The sequence below is a fragment of the Rhineura floridana genome, chromosome 1 (assembly GCF_030035675.1).
Source record: "Rhineura floridana isolate rRhiFlo1 chromosome 1, rRhiFlo1.hap2, whole genome shotgun sequence".
NCBI lineage: Eukaryota > Metazoa > Chordata > Lepidosauria > Squamata > Rhineuridae > Rhineura > Rhineura floridana.
In genome coordinates, this window is record NC_084480.1 from 266514330 (window position 1) to 266537159 (window position 22830).

At 41.2% G+C, this 22830-nt stretch overlaps 1 protein-coding gene across 4 annotated transcripts in view; it reads left to right on the forward strand.

The window, feature by feature from the left end:
* TRIM55 (tripartite motif containing 55) overlaps positions 1 to 16747 on the forward strand; it is a 57311-nt gene extending 40564 nt beyond the window's left edge. For 3 of the 4 annotated variants that reach the window (XM_061600302.1, XM_061600321.1, XM_061600314.1), the window contains one exon: positions 15905 to 16747. In XM_061600302.1, coding sequence (XP_061456286.1) covers positions 15905 to 16024 — 120 coding nt within the window. In that variant the 3' untranslated portion in view covers positions 16025 to 16747. The remainder of the gene's footprint in view (positions 1 to 15904) is intronic. The other variant, XM_061600310.1, reaches the window with a different exon arrangement.
* Positions 16748 to 22830: the final 6083 nt, after the last annotated feature.

A 22830-nucleotide genomic window follows, 5' to 3' on the forward strand; every position in this document is an offset into this window, starting at 1 on the left:
GAAATTCACAGTGGTCCATGTTGATACAGGGAACCGATGACAATGTTTTCTAGCCAGAACACAGAGGTTTAAATTGTTACTCTGCCTTTGGGGGCTTCCATGTACAAATTCCTCTCATTGTTTAGATGTGGCTAAACATATTTTCAACTTCCCAACCTATCCTAAGGAAGATAATGGGTTCAGTCTTGTAGAGCTTGATGCCAACTAATATGCAGACAGGCCATGAACAAAATACACAAATAAACCCAAATGCAACAGATATATTTTATGACTGATTATTTATTCTATATTTAAAGCATTTATAATATGCCTTCCAATGTAAAAATGCCCAAGGTGGCTAACAATAAAATATACAGTAAAAAAGAGACCAATCAATAGAATATCCAAATATAATAAGCAATAACAGAGTAATCAGAATATAACAACAGAATAGGAACAGAGAAATCCCCTCTCCCTTTTTTTTTTAAAAAAGCAATTTGAAGCTGTAGGAGCAGCATGTGATATGCTACAGCATAAGGAAGCTCTCCTTGGCCGTGATGAGCTTTGACACCTACCCTGGGCCTGTAATGGGGAAGGAAGGGCAACATGTCGCACTCCCAGAAGGAGGAGAGATGAGGCTAACCTCAGCTGTCTGTGAGGTCTAAAGGCCACTCTGCTGCATTTTCTAAAACAATAGTGGGCAAATTTCAACTTAGCGTGAGCAAACATCCACTTGTGCCACAGGGCTCAGGGCTTCTCCTTCCTCTCCTCTCCTCTACAGCCCCCATATATCCCCACAGACTGCTACACCTGGAGCTGATTTGGAGAGCAAGGTGGCTGGGGGGGAGGAGGAAAAAGAAGTCGTGTTCCATGTGGCCCCTGTGCTCCCACAAAAAAATCTACTTCAGATGGTTGGAGAACCCACCAGGGCAGATTTTGGGGGCACATGGCAACTGCAGAGGAAAGACAGAATCTGGAAGTACTGTTGTCCAACCTATTTCCACTGCACAAGCAAGTGGACATCACAGGTTGTTGCCCAATTAAAATACCATAGAATTATTCTTCACAATGGGTCTATGCACCCATTCTGGGTGTAGCCAGTGGGTTCATAAATATTTAACCCCAAATGTAATATTATTGCCTGGCACAACATGTCTCAAAATATGTGCGTAAGTGGCACATAGAAGAGAAAAGAACATACAAAGATGCAATATATTAGGGGGAAATTGCTTGGGAAAATGTGCATATTCAGCAAAATTGCATATAAAATGTGTAGATCAGGAGAAATGTGCACTAGAGAGCTGACAAATTTCATGAGCAATGTGGCAAACTGACTTTAAAACTGGAAAAATGAGAAACAGAGAGAGAAGTTTCCAACAGATTTGTCCATCCCTGCTATAGACTGGATTGTTTTGCATTATGCCCTTCATCTTTTCCTGTGGTCTTTCTACTCTGCTTGTTTGTTTGATTGTTTGTTAAGTTTTGCTTACCGAGTAGACTGGTGAACCAGGTAAAAAATGTGCTCGCTATTTTGTGGCATACTAATTGGTCTTAATCAAGACAATTACACTATAGTTACTTGAATTTTTATCCAATGGACCAACACAGCTACCTGCAATCTTTGTGCCATGCAGTATAGTGGTGCAACTGGAATTTAGGGCATCTCCCACTAATACTGCATGCCCCTTCTTTAGCTGTTGCAAACTCTGGAGTCTCTGCAGGTTGTTTTGAATGCCTACAGGGCCACTACAAAAAGAAGCACTTTTTGTGCTTCTAAAACCCTGAGTGTAGATTAGCCTTAATGGCTGATATTCTGACCAGACTCTACATGCATTAACAACTGAATGGCTCTTTCTCCCCCCCCCCATGATGACTCATATTCTAATGAGATAGATGGCTATCATGAGAAATGACTGGTGATGATGTATTCCTTGGCTCAAGGATAAGGAATCTGTTGCCCTCCAGATGTTTGTTCGATTCCAGCTTCTATTGGCTGTGTGGGAGTTGTAGTCCAACAACATCTGGAGGGCCACCTCTCTGCCTTGGATCACTGTCCGTGTGTGATGGACCTTTTTTTTCCCCTGATGGAGACCAATAGGGATGCAAGGTGCATAACAGAGACATTTAGTGTAGCTGTCTGTAAGGTAACAGTACCATATACAATCAACAAATGCTTGTTAGGTGCTTACATTGTCAGCAGTTAGCACAGATCACATTTGTGTGTAAGAGATTTTGGAATTTTTTGCTGCAGAGAACAGAATCTCTCTACAACTGAATTCTAATCAATATTTTAAAACTAGAAGGCAGATTAAGTATGTCTAACCTACTGCTAAATGAAAAGATAGTCATGAAAAAGTAATCCTCTTATAGCTGTCATTTATTGTTTAATATAAATGGTTTGGTAGCTTATCTCCCTAACAAGTCTATCTTCCTGATTACCTTACCTCTTCTTCCTTGAACAGTAAAATTACCTGAATTGCATCTGCTACTCTTATTTGTCATATGTAAATTCACCTCCTCTCCCCCTCCAGTGATCTGGCTGTTAACTTTATTCGTGGGATTTCTATACAGTTATATACCTTAATATTATGTGTCTGCCACAATTGTCAAATAGATATAGTATTTGGAATTAACATTAAAAATACGTGCCTAAGACATGGAATACATCAGATTTCAGGGAAGTCTGCATTATGCTAAATCTCAGACAATTGCTAGTTATGTAAATGTACTTTAAGCACACAGTAGCTAATAAGGTCATTAAAGAGATGGGACTGAAAGATCAGACTGTGAATTAATGTCATGCTTCATTTGAGTCTCAAGTGATAAACTGTGATTATATTATTTAAACTAATGTTCTAAAGTGCAGGATTTCAGTTCTGGAATCATCTGGAGTTATTTCAGCACTTTAATGAAAATTGTACAGTTCAGTTTTAGAAAAGATCTTCCAGGGTTTCAACCTTTCCAGACTTAGTCCAGCAAAAAAATTAATCATGTGTTGTACTTAATTACTTTACATGGGAATATCAGTGAGTCAGGTGGGATTACTTATATACTTAGCATTAGAAATTTACTAAAGTCAAGGCTAGATTTTAAGATCATAGAAAACCTGTACTGAATCGTGAACACATTCCTGTAGATTATGCCTTCTCCTTTGCCAGCTTTCACACATGAATACACACCACATACCCATCCAGCACTGCTGTTGAAATCTTCTGCATCACAAGCAAAATTCTGAAGATGATGTTGGCCAGGCCAATAGGATACTACTTTTGTAATGTTCTGGTGGCAGGGACACTGAACCTCAATGTTATGATAACAGTATATTCCTGAGTTGCAAGGAATTTGGAATGTGTTCAGCCCATGGAGCACAGCAGAACCCTGTTTGTTTAATTTTCTAGTTTATGATTTGCTTAGGATATTTGCTTATTCGAAAGTTTGTGAAGTGCTTTACTTACAAGGGGCAAGGAGAAAAATCAGAAATAACACAATTTTTTCGTGTTCCAATTAGAGCCTTTGTTTTTCAAGCCTTATTTCCTTTAAAGGTGAAACAATTGAGGCTACTGTGATAGCTAATAAGTACACATTCGTAGATAAAGCACCATGAAAGTTTTTCAAAATAAGCAGGAGCAATAATTCAGTGACACATCATTTCCATGTGAATCCATATGTTTTGTGGAGCCTTGAGCATAACAGCTCTATGGCTCTCCTTGAGGATACAGCATAAGGGGTGGGTAAAGTGCTATCTGCTGAATGTCATGTTCTGTTGCCATATTCGTGGGAGGGATCCTGCAATAAGCAGTTACTCTTCCAGGACTGTCATAACTCCAGGTCTCAAATGGACAACACGCATAAACTTGCCTGGAGATTTCCCAGTCTACCACATAAACGTGGGAAAAATAAGGATGGCAGGAGCAGAGCTGTGCAATCGTTCCAGCAGAATCCCAGATCCCAAACCAAATTGGGTTGATTCAGGTTGACCCAGGATTCAGCTGGGGCAGGTTGAGGCAGCCCCAGATTGGATTGGATCCATCCAGAAAGATCCGGGCTGTCAAGGGGGGGGAGTGGTTGATTGGCAAGGAGAGGGGAAAAGAAGATGATGCAGGCAGTTCAAACCCTAATTAAACACTGTGCAGGGCCCCAGATTTGGTTTGGGATCCAGATCCTGGTCGGGTTGAGTCAGTCCTAGGGTGGATTAGGGCCACTCTGAGTTGGACTGGGGGGCATGCACAGCCCTAGTAGGAAGGCATCATTTCTGTTCTACCCTGTGTTCATCACATGCAGTGCTATTTCCATTCTACTGCAGTTTGGCTTCTAACAAAAACTATGTTATTCATGTCACTTCCCAATATGGCAAAATGTGTTATCATTACATTATTCCACACCATACATTTCAATGCAAAGAAAAAGCAATGCAAATTGGGGGGATTGTTATGTATCATTTGTGGACTGAAAACAACAACAGCAGCAAATACTGATTGTATTTGCTGGATTGATTTCCATTCTGGATATGGGACAAATAAGCAGACATTGGCAGTTTTCACTCCCATTTCTTTTTTCATTTGAATTCTTCAATATCCCTAGAGAAGTAGCCCTTCTCTACCTATCACCAAGCTTCCTGAGATTCAAATGTACTTCTTAAATTTCTTGCAGGAGAAGCTCCAGTCTTGTGCACCTCCAACTTAGAAACCAAACAAAAAAACGAACACCTTCATATTGATAGGGTGTACTGTATACTGGTATTGTAGTTGTTTAGTGTCTCTTTGTGTGTGTATGAATGTGTGTATATGAATGTGTGTGTGTGTGTGTGTGTAGTATTTATTTATTTATTTTGTACACCCCTTAGAGTGAGACTGTTCTGATATTAAGCTGTGTATAAATATATGAAGTAATAACAATTGCCTAATAGCAAAAGTGGAGATAGGCACAAAATAGCAATCCATTTTTCCTTATTAATCATCATGCAACTTAGCCCCATGATAATATTCTAGGTGTTCTAGAGCACTGTTCTTCAACCTTGGGTCCCAAGATATTGTTGGACTACAACTCCCATCATCCCCTGACAGCATGGCTAATGGTCAGGGAATTTGAGAGTTGTAGTCCATCAACATCTGGGGACCCAAGGTTGAAGAACACTGTTCTAGAGAAGCATGTAACCCACTTCTGTACAGACTTACCTTATATTTGTATAGCTTCCTACAAAATTTAAGGACCAAATTGCACATTACATGCAAACAGGTTTAATTGTAGTCTGATGGTCCTTGTTTAATTTTTAAGAGCCACATAGGAGGGGTAATTGAAATAACTGTATGCAGAGCACTTCACCCTTTCCCTGCTTGCTGTCTCCCTGCTTCCAATTACTCTCTAAGCATCTCCCAATGGGGTGGGTTTGCCATTGCAACTTTGGAACTTTGCAGGGGCAGGGAGGGGGAATCCAACTGGGGGCAATTTGGAGGAGGGAAAGGATGGTGGAGAAAGGCTGCAGCACCCCTCCTTCCTGCTTTTCCAGTTCTGATTGCCCCACCCAACATGACTTTTCCTTTTTTAAAAGCCACTGGACCACAGTTGCATGCATTTAGCCTAACAAGCATAATTTTAAACATAATTAATCATGTATTTAACATTAAGTACCTTTAACATTAGCCTTCTTTTGTAGTTTCTGGAAATTGCCCATGTGATTGAATCACACAAGTGTGGCGCTGTTTATAAGGTTCCTAAGCAATGGTTTTGCTGTGATTAGTTTTGCCATGGATGCCTTCTCCTAGCATTTAATAGTCACATCTACAAACTACATTGTGAGTCATGGGATACCTTCTGGTTTCTGCATTTAGACCTTTTCCAATAATCTTGTCTCAGCACAATGGAAGGCACAGGTATTTCCTCTGTACAAATGAAAGCACAACCAGGCTGACCTAGATAGATATATTTTTGGTTAAAAATGAGGTACCAGTACTCATATGTGGATAAAAGTGCTCTGGGTGCCAGCACAAAATGGTTGCCACTGGCAGCAAAAAAAAGAGGTGCTGATATTCCGTACCAGTCAGTTCGATCACAATTCTTGCCTATATATTTTGCTTCATTGAAACCTGAAAAATACTTGAATTCTGGCATCTATTCAGTGGCCTCCCTAAGATAGCTAGTCATCAGCCTCTACATTAATTAAAAGGTGTTATCACTTTTTTAATGTAAAGAAAGGATGTTCCTTTCTTTCAAAATACCATATCCTTCCCTTTGAAATTTTACCTTCGGGGATCTGCCACATGATCAACATTTTTGTGCAATAAGTGCAGATTTTCCATTTGATATATACAGTCTTCATGCTGCCCCTTAAGGCAGTGCTCAAGATTGCATTCAAGTCCTCACAGCACACAAGTTCATACCTGAGAAATATGCTGCTAGTGCATTCATTACTGTCACAGTTTCATCAGGAACACCTATTGGATATTGCATCACCACTGGCAAGCAAAACAAATACCCCTCCCCTCCCCTTGGTCACATCTTTTCATGAATTTTAGTTTTATCTGTTCTTTGGAGGATATATCTCCCTCACTGTAAAATCCAGTATGGAGACATATATCTAATTATAAGAGGAGCCTACTGGGTCAGGCCAATGGCTCATCTAGTCCATCTCACAGTGGCCAACCAGAAGCCTATGGGAAGCCCACAAGCAGGACCTGAGTGCAAGAGCAACTGATATTCAGAAGCATGCTGACTCCAGCCATGGAGAGGATAGCCATGATGACTAGTAGGCATTTATAGCCTTATCCTCCATGATTTATCTAATCCTCTTTTAAAACCATCCAAGTTGCTGGCCACTACTACCTTCTGTGGGAGCAAATCCCACAGTTTGTTTTCTTTGTTTTTAAAAGAAGGTTCTTCATGGCAAAACTATTATCCCATATTTATCATTATCACTGAAAAGTCATTTGTGCAGGCATACTGCATAATATACTTTCTCTGATCCTTCAGAAACTCCCTATATATCTTATAACAGCAGAACTGATCTTTATAAGGGGACCCAGAACACTGATAGACTAATTCATAAGCTTGTAGATTAATACTTACACTCATTTATCTTTTCCTATTCATATCTTTAAAGTCCTGTTCATGTTCTAAACTGTTCTTGTTCAAAACAGTTCAAGAGCAGGATGGATTTTGCCAAATTTAAGAAGTGTTTGGGAATCATAACAGGTCATACACTCTTAATTTTCCTCTTCAGATTGTAACAGTATCAATGCGAAAATGCAATTAATGCCATTACCTTTCCTGGCAATGTATAAAGTGGGGGGGGACCCACATCCCTCCAAATGCTGTTGGATTACAACACCCATCTCCCCCAGTCATCATAATAAATGGTCAGGAATTATGGTAGTTATAGTTCCATAGCATTTACAGAGCCAAAGATACCCCACCCATGAGCTTTGTTACTTTTCAGTTCCCTTAAAAAGTAGCCATCAACAATAACCCAGACATGTATATTTATGTATGTCATTGTGTTTATTAAATCTATCATCATTCTGCTCTTTTTTCATTATGCTAGAAGAACCCTGCTGGACCAGGCCCATCTAATCCAGCATCCTTTTCTCACAGTGGCCAACCAGATGCCTATGGCAGGCAGGATCTGAGTGCAGCAACACTCTTCCCAATTGTTCTTTCGAGCAACTGGTATTCAGAGTCATGCCACCTCCAATACCGGAGGTAGTACACAGCCATCATGACTGGTAGCTATTGATAGTATTATCCACCGTGGATTGGTCTAAACCCCCTTTAAGCCATCAACTTGCTAGTCATTAGTTCATCTTGTAGTGGAGAATCCCATAGTGTAACTCTTCTTTGTCTGTCTTGAATCTTCCCATATTAAACTTAAAATCATTTACAAATGAGTTTAAAAGCACCAGTCCCAGTAATGGTCCTTGGGAAACCCCACGTATCTGTCATCTGTCCTGATAAGAAAAGCTCAAGAAAGAGATATTTCTTGTATTCCCATTTATCAGCATTCAGTATGACTATAAAAGTGAGCAGAAAGTACACCAACCAAACAAAAAAAACACAACAGATCCAACCAAACAACATTTAAAGATGAAACATTCTAGAGATAACTGGAAATCAGAGTAAACAAAGATGCTGACATTTTACTGTGGACTCTGTCCAGCTACTGAGTAACGTCGAGGAATTAGAATGTGCTGATGGCCTTGATGCCTCAGCAAGTTGGTCTATTTATGGCGCTCTTACAGAATTGAGCTGGCCTCCATAGCATGGGCAATGTGTCCATGGTTGTTCTTATGTGCCCCTCCTAGCATATTTGCAATATCTCAGCTTAGTCATTCATTCATTCATTCATTCATTCATTCATTCATTCATGATCGAGTGATACATGTATCCATACCCCACAAATTATGCAGGCTTTGTTACCTGATCTAACAAATCCATGGTGCAAGCTCTGCCATGAGTCATAATCTTAAATGGTAATGGGTCTCATTCATCAGGTCCTTTCAAAGAACAATCTATACTTTAAAGTGCTGTCTGCTTCTTAAGTGGCATGCTTAGACTTTGCTCTGCGTCACTGCTAGAATCTCTGCCCTTCTCTTCCACAAGGAGAGAATGTTTCTTTTGGCATCTTTTGAGGTCTGCCTCTAGCACACAACTTACGAGATCTTGACTTCATGATGTTTCCTCGCTATTTTCTTAATGAGTATTAAACAAGCAAACAAAACGGCAGTGAGGGAGTATAACGTTAACTTTCTCACCCACCAGTTACATTCATTATTTTTCAGGACAAACTTTTATGTGGGCAATAAGCTGTTATATCTGGTAAAGCAACTGCACAAAAAGTCGTGAACAATTGATTCAAACAAAGATGGTCTGATCACAGTCTATAAACGGATGGGCATTTTGATTTGGTTGACAAATTCCAATGGATTAAAGCTGCTGTGGGTTTTTTTTTTTTACTTTAAAAGGTTAGAGACAGACAGTTGCTTTTAAGAGAGTTAGATTTAGTTTATTGCAGTCCTACAAAAGTAATGCTTGTCATATGTTTAAAGGGTTCTGGCAATAATGATCTAATTCAACTCTACATTTGAGATACTTTGATTACATCTAAAGTGAGATGACCATCACCTCTCAGCATTCTGATATACTTGGCTGACACTGGGAATGTGAACCACTAAAGGCAGGCTAAAGAGATATTGATAAAAGAGCTTCAGATTTGCTGTATTCCTATTAGCGTTGGAGAGTAGTCACTTTCCCAAAGGAGAATTTAGGACTTCCTTTAGAAGATCCAGTCAGTTGTCTGAATAAAGAATGCTAATTAACTGGCTGAAATTTTAATGGATCACCAAGATTTTCTGGTAGAAGCTTCACTGGATCCTCTCAAAAAGGCCAGAAATGACAACAGAATTATCCTCTACATGCCTTTCTTTCCTCTCCTGAAGTTAGACCAAGGACCCACAACCCATATTTTTATTAAATATGGTGAAAAGTGCTTAAAAATTTCCTAGCAGCCACTAGATGTGTTTGTCCTATCAGAAAGTGACCAGAGAACATTCCAGACACCTACTAGACTGAGTGTTTTCTCTCTGCTTCCCCTTGAACTTGCAAAGGCTTGGTGCATTGGTGCATTGTGTGGTGACAGGGTGCTCATGGGATCCATCTCAAGCCCTTTGCTGACGCTTGCCCAGCTTCCCTCACCCAGGTGGAAGCCCCCTCTGTGAGATAAGATGTTTATGGGGGAGCTTACTGCTCTTATGACCATAATTTCTTAAGAATAATGGACTATAAAATAAGACTGCAGGAGGAACTGTTTCAGACTTGGATTTTTATTGATAACTTTGTGCAGAGCCATTGAGATAGATTAGTTGTGTAATAAAGTGCAGCATTTTCAGCTGAGCCCAATGGAACTAAAGGGCTTACTTAAGGGTCTCCTTCCCCTGAAAAGGTTTTTACCATTAGTTTAAGCTCCCTAAAGTATGCTTGACATTACATCCTTCAGGGAACTTACCCAGCCTACACACAAAGAGGAACACTGCATTCATTTCTCAGGACTATTTTTGGAATCGTTAAGGTTGTGTGAAATAAACAGCATTACATTATCCTTTTGCCACATAGCTCTAATTGTAACAGAATGGAAATCTATTTTGGTGAGACATTCAGTCCCCATTCGTGCGAAAAGTTCATGGCCAACCACCTTTCTGAGCATTGAACAGCTAATCTCATGATGGATGGAGTTTGCTCGTGCATAATTTACCTGCCTACAGTTATGTAGTTGAACAATTTATTTCATAAGAAAAGAGTTTCCGCTAGTTCCCAGAGAATTAAAAATAGGCATAAGAAAAGACGTCTTTGAGGTTATAGCTGTATTGTTATGATAAAAGTTGACAGCTGTAGGAAGTTCTGCTGAAGGAATGATATGACATTACCATGTAAATAGAAACTCTTCAGAGAAAGTTGCAATTATTTTAAAATAACCTATAGTTTTTTCTTCCATTCCATTTAAAAGTTGAGTAGCCAAAAAGTAATTTCTGACCATTGAGCACAGCCTATGATTTAAGTGATACATTATTAGCAGACAAGACATATTATAATGGAGAGAACATAAATCAGTACAGTCCAGATTTGAAATTCTGCAAATATTGAGATTTTAAGACCATATTTTAAAAACTTAATTTAAGTCAATTTCAAATTTTGATTGTGAATTTTTGGGTGCAGGCAGCCAAACAGATGAAATTAAAATTGCAGTAACCAAATTTGAACATTGTTTCATCCATAAATTGAGTTTGACACCAATTCTTTTTTGAAGATCTGAATTTAATTGTTATTAAGTGAAATCATAACATTTTTGTTATATGCAGATTACCGTTTAAGCTTGGCTTTCCCCTTTCTCCTTTGCTATTAACAGAAAACACATAAATTAAAACTCCTACATGCTTCAATAGACATACCAATTCTTAGTTGCAAAAAAACCCCCAACTGTTCATTTTCTAAAATCATGTTTTCCTTTATATAAATGTAATCTTCACAAAGTCAAAAGACATTTAGGCTGCAATCCTGTCCCTACTCAGTTGGGATTAAGCCCCACTGAACTCAGTGTGACTTATTATTTATTTATTTATTTATTAGATCTATATGCCACTTTCCTCAAAGGAGCTCAGTTCTCTCCATTTTATCCTCACAATAAGGACAACCAGCCAGATGGGCAACTAATAAATCTAATAAATAAATAAATAACCCTGTGAGGTAGGTTAGGCTAAGAGACTGTAACTGGCCCAAGGTCATCCTGCGAGCTTCATGGCTGAGTGGGGATTTGTACCCTGGGCTCCCAGGCCCTAATCCAACATTCTAACAACTACACCACATCGGTTCTCTGAATAGACATCTTATGCCAGACATATGTAAATTAATTTGCCTTTCATGAGAATTAAGGTACATGTTCAACTTAATCATGCAGTAAAATTCTTGCTGGACTGTGTCACTTCAGACTGGCGGTAAGGAGTTGCATTTTTAATGTGATTGCATGTAAAAAAAGATCCTTTATGTGATACCTGACACATCAATACAAAAGATTCTGAGAAAGAAACTTTTTTAAAAATGCCAGTGCAAGTATGGTGTGCACTGCACACAGATGTTTTTGGATCATGCCTATTGAGCACTGGAGCAATTCTAAACATAGTCATGTTAAGTAGAAAACGCTGAAAAAACTAAGAGTTTTTAAATGTTAAATCTGAGAGGGTCAGAAGTGGGGGAGGGGATGGATGGTTTTAAGGAGAGAGCAGTATTTAAATATATTTTGTTGATGATTGATTGAGGACTGGCTACCTCTCAGATTTTATTAAAAAGTGAACAGCAGAAGGGGATGGCTGATAGAAGCAGAATAGCCCATTGGTAACTTGAATGTTACCAAGGTACAGTGTGCTGGAAGTGGGGCAAGAGCAACTCCTGTTTTGTTCTTTTGTTTAAGCTCCAGAAGGAAGATAGAGCTAGGGTCCTCCAGATGGATAGGCTTTGTTTACCTTTTACCTGTGATGCTCTGACTGACTTCCTTCTGTTGCTAGACTGTGACGCCTTTAGGGAAGCTTACCTGCCCCTCCTCCTTCTGCCCTTTCCTTTCCTTTGTTCTCCAGCTGACTAGGAGAGAGGAGACTCCCTTTGTCTCTGCTCTCTCTCCGAGCATGGGGCTGACTCCTACACCTGGGAGTTATGCCTCCAACTTAGCCAGTTAGTTAGAACTAGGTATGCCTTTTCTATCTACTATGTATTTCTTTAAATAAAGTAGCTTTTCTTATTTTACTATGTCTCCAGTCTCAGTGATGCTGTTGCAGGGTAAAAGCCTGCTTTCTTAGGTAAACGCATGCACACGCTGGCACACTCGCATTTCAACATGTGCTGTTACTCTCTGCTGCTGTGGTGCTGCTTTTAAACGAAATTAAGCAACACAACTACGCACAGCACAACACAGTGAATGTTTGGGTCTCCTGCACAGTAAAAGATTTTGTGGTGCTCAATAACTGAACTATTGAAACCAAGACAAACTAGTGCAAGAACCGTAAACAACTTACGTATTCATGGGGCCTATTCTGTTTTCCAGACTGAGATCCAGTGGTTGGTTGAAAGTGCATTTTTCCACACAAACTCAGCCCATTCCTAGGTAGTCAGACCCTAAAGAATTTTGGTGTCCTCTAGTGATAATCTTGATGCCCTCTAGTTGAAAGCACTGTGGACAGCTCCTTGAAAGTTCAAACTAACACCCGGAGCAGATTCACTGCCCCACTGACAACACGGAGCCACCAGTCTCCACTGATGAACTCTCTCAAACTTCTAAGAATGTTCATTTTCTTTTTGAGTGAAACTCCCCGTGTAGGTTTCCCTGCTGCAGGCATGCTCAACATGTGGATGTTGGGGCTGGGGCTAGGAAAGCCACTCAATATTGCACACAGGACTAGTGGTACAACCCCACAGTCCCTTGTATTTGTGGAGACCTTCAATTGACATTTGAAGGAAGCTTCTGTGATCCTCTTTACTGGGCATCCCAGGAGATGAGATTTGGCCAGCCATCAACATTGTCCTGGTGAGTTTCCCCTCCCTCCCCACAGCCATTCTGGTAAGGTAAGGAGTCAGAACCATCATGTAGTTAATTTCCTCACCATACACCCCCCTGGTAGCTATCAGTGGCATGAAGAAGGGGTGGGGAAACTCACATGGTAAGTTTTACCAGAGCTAAAATCTGAAGGCACATGATGGAACAACCTTGCTGAAGCTAAGCAAGTCTGGGTTTAGTCAGTGCCTAGGTGGCAGATTATCTGGATATCTATGCTGCCTTGAGGTCTATTAAATAAAGAGGGAGTACACATTTAATTAATAAAAATATGACATAATGCAGCCAGAGTGTAAAATTTGCAACGGGACTGCATTGTCATGGCAAGTGTAATACCTAGACCAGCTCTAAGTTCTGCAGCCTGTGATATACCACTAAAGCTGGAGCAGCAAAGCACAGCCTTTTGATGGCTAAAAGTCTCCACTGCTATGAATGTTAAGTATTTTCTACTTTTCCAAGTGGTGAGAAATCAAGGGGCAGTGCTATAGGGTATACTTTTCTTTGCAAGAAATGTTTCTGGAGTTCAAATGTTTTGTAAGGTCTGTTAATTACAGTTATACAAGCAGAGTAGGCAGACAGTACAACCACTGGTCCTGCATTGGGTCTCCAAGGAGACCAACTGCATCCAAGGACAGCTTGATTTACCCAACTCTAGTTAAAAACTATCAGCTCTCTGTGTGTCAGATTCAAACTAAGACTGAGTTGAAGTTCTCCAAAGAGAACTTTTTGGTCAAAATGGGGGGTGGGGTGAGGAATTGCAAATCATGCCCCCAAAGCTTCCTAGATAACCTTTTTTTCTTTTTTTTTTACTGGTACCTGTTGGGCAGTCTTCCCTGGTTTTAGTAGCAGGCTTCCCAGCAGCTGGCAACCACATTCCCCCCCAAATGAAGTGTCATCAGAATGATACAAAATTATCATATAGTGTTATTATGAGGATTGGGGGGCAAGATTGCCTGCTGCTAGGAGAAGTACTGCCACCACCACCTCCAGTAAATTCAGTTGGGTTTCATTTCCCCAGATATGAAAATCATCAAAATGACTCCCTGTGAATGGTAGCGAAAGGAGATGGAGATTTAGCACTTCAGGACCAACTTTATTTTATTTCTTTATTATTGTACTCTGTTCTCTGTTTCTCACATAGGAAGCTGCCTTATACTGAGTGGGACCATTGGTCCATCCAGCTAATTGTTTCAACACTGACTGGTAGTATCTCTTCAGAATTTCAGACAGGGTCCTCTCCCAGTCCTACCTGGAGATGCCAGGATTTGAACCTGGAACCTTCTGCATGCAAAGCAGATGCATTACCTCAAATAAAGGCATTAGCAAAAGCATTAGCTAAAGGATGTCATCTTCCAAAGACAGATTTCCAGCTATCAATGAACATAAATGTTATTTTGTTAAGTCCTTGACCACCCATTAGTTGTTTATCCCATTCAGAGTAATTGACAGCCAAACTTAGAATGCTTGCCTTGTTCGGCCCTGCCACTGAAAAAGAGGGTATGAGACTAAACTGTAGCAAGCATTAAATTAAGTATTGCCTATTTGAATAACTGTGCTAATAAGTATACAGATGGATCCGTCCACATATTGTACTTGCAACACTATAATTACTTTGAAAGTATGATCCACATTAGGATGGTATTTGCATTGTAGAGGTGGGACCCCAGATAATGAAGCTACATGGTGCAAAAACTATTTATGATGTACCTTATTTACAACCAAGAATCTGGCCCTTGAAATAAAACCAAAACTTTGGCTAGGTAGAAGCTAAACAAACTGCCAGCTAGGCAACAGGACTTGTCTTGTAAACTGCATGACTCCAAACCAACTAATGTCTAACAAGTCATCATTCCTCACTAATTTTGTTTAAAATTTAACACTATGTATTTACAAAAGACGCTTGGAACATTACAAGACCATCTTTTATCCCATATAGCAGTTCATCATAAGCATCTGTAATAGAAGCTGTATATGTTTATTGGACTTTACTGAAGTTATAAATGCTTGAGATATCTCAATGCCCTCTACATTGTAACAGTAACATGCATTAACCATGATAAGGTGTAGCATGTTCTTGTAAGAAAGGAGGGAAGTGCAGTGTGTATTGAACATCTTTGTGTGCTCTGAGTTTAGGAAAAACATGGGAGATGCTTCAGATGAGTTTATCTAAGATAAAAAGGAAGTCATAGCTGGTATCTCTGTCGACCACCATAGCATGGCACAGGTGCTATTTGAAGACTGTTTCTTTGATCAACATAAGAAACATAAATTTGTAAAATTTGCTGGTTTCAGGGACTACACATTTATTTCCAGAAGCCCAAAATGACTGGTATAAATTATAACATTAGTATTATTCTATGACAATGCTCAAAGGCTCCAAATAACCTTGAATGGTTATTTCTTAATGTTTTACAAGCACATGAGCCTGCCACAGTTCTCCTCTGCAAGCCCTGTTGAAATGAATAGGAGCTGTGCAAAGATCACACAGTGCTCCCATTCATCTCAGTGGGGCTTGTGCAAGGAAACTTTCTGCTTGGTTGTTTCTAAAGCAGCCTTCCCCAACCTGGTGTCCTCTAGCTGTATTGGACTACAACTCCCATCTTCCCTGAACATTGGCCATACTGACTGGGGCTGATGGGAGCTGTAGTCCCAAACAACTGGAAGGTACCAGCTTAGGTAATATTGCTCCAAAGACTTCATGTTTTACATATATTTTCCACAGCCATCAAATACCTATACAAATTATTTTTGATGGAGCTAAATAGTCAATATATATAGCTGCCACATTAAAATATGGCTTTCCATTTTTTCTGTTGTAAATATTTATTCCCCCACCCCCAGACTGGGTCTGAACCATCCCCTCAAGGACAAGTGCAAGGACGTCCTGGGAGCAATGAAAGAGTTGATGAGTCGGCTCGTCATGTCTTCTCTTTCTCCTGGTTGAACTCATTGAACGAATGATGACTCTCAGTCCAGCTGGCTTCTGGAGGAACTCATAGGCAGCACATGGCTTGGTTCGGAGTGACAACAAACACTGCATTAAAAGGAATGGTGGATCAGGTTTTAACCAAAAGATTTTGTTTTAAAACTTTCACATTGGATTTGACTCTGTAAGATTTGTGGAAGCAACTGTGCAATTTGGGGAAGGATGGGAGGGGGAAAAGAATGTGACATTAGTATTACTCTGTAACAATGCTCAAAGGTCCCAATAGTCATTTCTTAATTTTTTACAAGCATGGGATCCTGGCACAGTTCTTCTCTGCGAGCCCTGTTGAAATGAATAGGAGCTGTGTTACGATCCCATAATGAACCAACTGAGGATCAAGTTCATACAAGCTTTTGAGGCAATGGTGGGTATCAAATGATAACCTTATTACTTGTCAAGGTCACCTCCATAGCTGGGTTTTAAGCTTATGTGATAAGGCTTTATCTGTGATGCGTGATAACCAAGCTGTTGCATTATTATTGCAATTGATCATAAGTGTGGTCCAGCAAAATTAATGTCAGAAAGGTATGAGATAAAAAGAAAACAGCACAATACTGTTATTACAGGTAAAGTGTTAACAATACATGATATACGTTTGTAAAATTCTTGGGCACTTTCACATGCAGTTTTATGGGACTGCTTTACCAATATTGTTGTATAGCCATTTCCTCAACTAAAGGCACTGTTAATAAACTTCTCCTTACACAAGAAGATGTCTCTTCACCTTACCAGCCTTGGCAAGCTTTTCAATGGATGTTGACAGCCTTAATTAAAATTTGTTGGGTTTGATAGCTTTTATTAAGGCAACAGTCTCTCCACTGAGTCGCACAATTAGCTTTGCCTAATGAAGTTTTGGAAACTTCTTCAATGGTAGCCCCCTACACTGCATGGCAAAGCTACACCTGAAATCTGGGAGGATTTTACAAAGGAGTTGATAATGTGCCTGATGGAGGAGAACAAAATATGTTTGAAGTTGTGTGGTGAAATCCTTGGATGTGCTTCATGAAGCACCCTAGATGGTGGTCTAAATGATGAGATTCTACTGATCATTATGAATGCATACAAAGTGACATCACACATATTTTTGTACTAAGTTAAAATTAAGTGAAGCTATGCTACACCAGTGATTTCTTGTACTTTGAAATTTTCGTTTCATTATTAATTTGTATACCGCCTTTCTACATCACTGCACTCAAGGCGGTTTATAACCATAGAAATGACAAAAATATACAGACGTAATCCTACTATCATCCTATAATGCTACAAAATATAAAGTAATACAAAATAAGCTTAAACAACAAATATTATAAAAATACACAATATTACATATACAAGTGTTGCACCGATACAGATTGCTATTAGATAAACCCCATATCAGACCCTTCTGCTTCTAACATACACACCCTCTCAGGCTGCTGGCTCTCACGCTCTTTCTAATTTGTCCTCTTTCTAAACCTTATCATCTGTGGCTTTCCAGTGCAGCACCAAGTCATTTTTTTAGTGGGTGGGTGCATTTTTTTCATGTGTAGCCGCACGATTGCATACAAGAAGCCATGGATTAGAGCAGGGGTTGGGAACCTGTGACCCTCCAGATGAGGCTGCACTCCAGTTCCCACCAGCCTTAGCAGCTTGGCCAGTGGCTGAGACCATTAACATCTTTTCAGTGCCAGATAAAGACCTCTTTCTTCTCCTAGGCTTTTTTATAAATGGGTTAGGATAATTTTGCTGTTTATTGATTATATGTTTTTGCTGCTGTTTTATTGGGTTGTTCTATGGGTTATTGTGTGGCTTTTATTGTAATGCACAGTTCTTTTTATGTTAAGTTAGCTGCTTTATGCTCTTAAATAATAATAAGTAGTAGTAGTAGCAGCAGCAGCAGCAGTAGCAGTGGTCCAGTAACAGCTGGAGGACCACAGGTTTCCCATCCCTGTACAATGCAATATTAAAGGTTTATTTTCTATGATTTGGATCCTAAGAAAGGTTGAGATAAGGAAGATAACAGAAGGAATATTTTCCATCTCTTCCTCCCACCTACCTTTGTTCCCTAAAAAGTCTCTCTGGAGGCCTCTCCTGAACAGTGGGATATGTGATACTGAGAGGGGAACTATCCAAAGCTAGGTTTGGATCTTATAGCCACTCACCTGGAAGTGAGCCCCACTGCACACAGTGGAACATAATTTACTTCTATGCTGACATTTATAGGATTTTTCTGGAGGTTTATTTATTTCATTTATATCCCACCTCGCTTCCAAGGAGTTTGAGGTGGCATACATGGTTCTTCCCCCTTTGCTTATTTATTTGTTTAAATAAACATTTAAATAAACCAGTCTTTCATTGTAGTGATAGGGCAGATTACAAGAAAATGTAGACTGGAAGCAGCCCAGCACCACATCATAAAAACACATTTAAAACACCCAGAAATATTCATTGTAACTCTAAAAATGGTAGTTCATTACATTGCAGGTGATATACTGACAGCACCTGGCTACAATAACTATCCCTTTCCAAGAGCCTGAGCAGAGGTGTGTATCTTTAACCAGCACACAGTAGCACACATTGTCAGACACACTTCAGAGGGGGAGGAGTTAGAGGTGAGGTGCCACCATGGAAAAGACCCTATCCCACATATACTACTATACTTCTCTGGGTGGTGGAAAGATGAGAAGAGCCTCCTCGCAACAACCCCGTAAGGTAAATCAGGCGGAGAGAGAATACCTACCTAGAGGCAGCATGCTTCTTACAGAGGCAGCATGCTTCTGAAAACCAGTTGCTGGAAGCCTCAGGAGGGGAGAGTGTTCTTGCACTCGGGTCCTGCTTGCGGGCTTCCCCCAGGCACCTTGTTGGCCACTGTGAGAACAGGATGCTGGACTAGATGGGCCACTGGCCTGATCCAGCAGGCTCTTCTTATGTTCTTATGTTCTTACCCTAAGGTCATAGCTGCATGGAGATTTGAACCCTGGTCTCCCAGGTTCTAGGTGCCAGTTCCAGTGCATCTCCACCTCTGTCTTCTGAAAACAGGGACACAAGACACTAGTCACACTCTGACCCTTTTTACTCTAAAACCCTGGTTGGATCAGCTTGAGTGCACTCTTTTAAAAAAAAAAAAGCTTCAGTTAGATTTCAGAACTGATCAGTAGATCAACCTGCTTGTCTTCCAGGTGTGGCCAATGGAAATGCTTTGCTGCAGGCTCAGGCAGAGACTCTGATTTGCCCAACATTTTGCTGTTGGCAATCCTGAAAGGCCTGACACCAACAGTGGGGAAGAGAGGTGTAGCCAGCAGAGGGCAGAATTGCTTCAAAATGTAGCCAGCAAAACCATTCTGGCTGCTTTTCAAGTGACTAGCATGCCCACAGCCCTAGTCTATATCCTTAATGATGTCACTACTTTTCATAATTTCACTGTGCTTCTGCCTTCACCAACCCCAGGGTAAGATGTACATTGCACATTATATCTGTTCTTTCATTTGCTTAAGTCAGCGGTGGGGAGCCTCAGGCCCAAGGGCCAAATGCAACCCCCCGCCTCTCTATCCAGTCCTCCAGATTCTCACCAGGTCACACCTTGTTCCTAGGCCACGCCCCCTCTCACCAGGCCATCTCCCTCAGTGGCCCTACTCTGAGCCCTCCTGAATGCTATGCCCTTATCAGAATGGCAGTGGCTCTTGCTTGCCTAGATGGAGAGATGCGGGAGGTGTAGAAACCTTTGGCTTTTGCATAGCTTGAAAGTAGCTGAGTGTACTGTACAGCCATTGTTCCACGCCATGTTTTGCCTTTCCAGCCCCACCCACCACTGGCATGTGGCCCCCTGAACGTTGTCATGAGGGAATGCAGCCCTGGACCGAAAAAAGTTCCGACTCCCAGTGTAAGTCATTGATAGCCACCTTTCCAGCACTCAGCATACTGTACAGTGACAAATCCAAGAAATTCAAGAACAGGAGAGAGGTAAAGAAAGGATATGCTGAGCAAAAACCCTGTGGGGTATTTTTGGGAAGGGGAGAGCAAGTTTCACTTGTGCAGTGAAGGGGCTTGGAAAGCTGAAGAACTCCTGTAAGCAATTAAAAGCCATTCTATATTTCCCCCTGAGCACAATAGACAAAGTGTGCAGCATTGTTTTTTGACTCTGAGTTGATAGTTTTTGTTACTGGCATTGAGGAAATCTGAGTTTAGTCATGACAACAAGAAGACACAGAGAACAAAGGTGGTCTCTAGATGCCTACAAGATGCCATTAAACCCATTTTATTGTTATGCAGTGGGGTGGCCATGTCCAAAAGCGGACAGGACCCTTGCATCTTTCATGTCTGTGGACCAAAGGCATCTGGGCAGGGCTAGGCTACCTTGCAGAGGAGAGAACTGCTGCACCTATAAGCCTTCTCTCTTCTATACAGCCATCAGGCATCAGGCATAGGAGCTCTCCCCAACTTTTGTCACTCTAAACAGAATGAAAGCATTTTTACAATGATAGAAGATCTGTATCTATTCGGGTCAGCCTGTAGGCATCCCTCTCCCGTTTTCTTCACTCCCTCCCTGTGTAGACTCCTGATTCTAACTCTGGCTGAAATACTACAACTCATGTGAATTGCAAGTCTTGGTTGCCCCTTCCAGGGTCAAGGCAACTGCTCTTGGGCAGAGTTTGTAAAGTAAACTGATACCCCACAAGAGAAAAACAAAAACATCTCGCTGGTGCAGAGAGATTTTCGGCTTAAAACCTTGCTGCGTGTCTGCTGGACACAACCGATCTCTTTTCTCGTCTATTTTGACGCCCCGTTTGCCTGCCTGCCTGCCTGCCTGCCTGGCACAAGAATGCCGAGTGGTCAGTCACAGACGCCGCAGGGGTGTTTGTTCTTGCCATTGTTTGGTTTTACTCACTTTTATCCCGCTTCTGGGGCGCTCAAGGCAAGGACGTGGTTCTTCCCCCACCATTTTAGCCTCACAACAACCCGATGAGGTAGGTTAAGCTGAGAAATACCGCCGGCTCAAAGTCACCCAATAAACTTCGTGGCTGGGTGGGGATTTGAACATGGCTTTCCGTAGTTCATGTCCATTTCTTTAACCAGAGGACCACACTGGCTCAGATGATGGAATGGATGGGGGGTGTTGTGTTTCTCATAGGCTTATCGTGAGACCACCAAAGATCGCTAAGGACTGCGTCAGGGAGCGTTGCAGAGTGGCATCCATTAATTCAGGGGGGGTTAATCCGAAACAGCAACCACCCTTTGAGTTCATAAGTCACCAACAGAGGTTGATGATGCTCTCCACGCGCAGAAATGGCGGCGGGAGTTCTCTTCTTAAAGTGGGTTTGAAGATATATGGATCTTGACCGGCCTCTCAGTTGCCTAAACTGTGGGACAAAGTTCGCGGAGGTCTTGGGGGGGGCTAATAACTCATTCAAAAATCTACGTCATATCCATTTATCTCCATTTAAAGATTTATCAGGAACAGACCCCCATTCACCAAGTTGGGCCAATCTCAATTCTGCAAAGCCTTTTCTTTAAAACTAATTTATCCTAGACAGTCTCTCTCTCTCTCTCTCTCTCTCTCTCTCTCTCTCTCTCTCTCTCTCTCTCTCTCTCTCAAAACTCCAAAATGTGGTAAGCTAAATTTTAATGAAATGGAACCGATTTTTACATAAGGATTGAAACACAAAGCAAAGATGGAAGATGGAAAGTGTTTGTGTGACAGTATGATAAATCGGAACGGATCTTTTTTTGAGGGGGGAAATATTTAAATATATATATCAGATCTGGGTGTAAATGAAGCTATGTCAATATCACTGTCGTTCCTGTAACGACGAGGAAGTGGAGGAAGGGTGAGGAGTTGTAGTTTAAAGGGGGAAAATCAGCTGGAAATCGTTTTCTTTGGACTCCTCCTGCTTCATTAGCTGGCTTTCTAACGGAAATGTTGACGGGTCAGTGAAACACCCACCTCCTATACAACACGGATGGATTTTTAAATTCTCTATAAACCTACCCACGCCGCGGTCACAAAAACAGGCAATGGCTGCAATCTTACGAACAGTACTCTGGGAGTAAATCCTACCGAAATCAGCAGATCTTACTTGCGTGTAAACGTTAACTGAACTGGGTTGTAAGGAAATGTTTCTGTTTCTGGCCAAGAAGAATACAAGGACTGAGCGTTAACATGAGCGTCTTTGCTGATGTTTCTAAAACAAGGGTGGCTACACTCTGGCTCTCCAGAATTTGTAGGACAAACCAAGAAGTCTAGACCGGGGATAGCCAACATGGTGCCCTCCAGTTGTTGCTGGACTACAACTCCCATCATCCTTGACCGCTGGCCATGCTGGCTGAGGCTGTCCTAAAATGAGAGATGCCCCAGGGTCTCAACCATGGCAAGGAGTCAACTTTGGCTCTTTAATCTTAGATATGTGAGGTTCAGCTAGTGGGTAGTGACAAATGCCCTCTGTACACGCCCAGAGGCACTCTCTGTTTACCATCAGGCGTGCCGTGGCTGATCTGGAGCTGATTTCCTAGTCAATCCCGACTCAAACGTAGCATTGGAAGTGCTGAACCCCCAGAACATTTCCACACCCGCCTTTCTAAACCTCCCTTCGTCAAAAGATTCCAGGGCGGTGCACTCTCTCTTTCCTATGGACAAGTCATATATTGACTGACTGCACGTGGTTCCATTTTGCCTCGCCCGGGCGGGCCCTGTCTCTGGATCTCTAACTCCATTTTCCATATCCATTCCCCAACGAAGCGTCTCCAACCCTCTCAGACCGGCAGGCAAGGAAGTGTGGGAAGCCGTTGTTCCATTGCAGCTTTTATT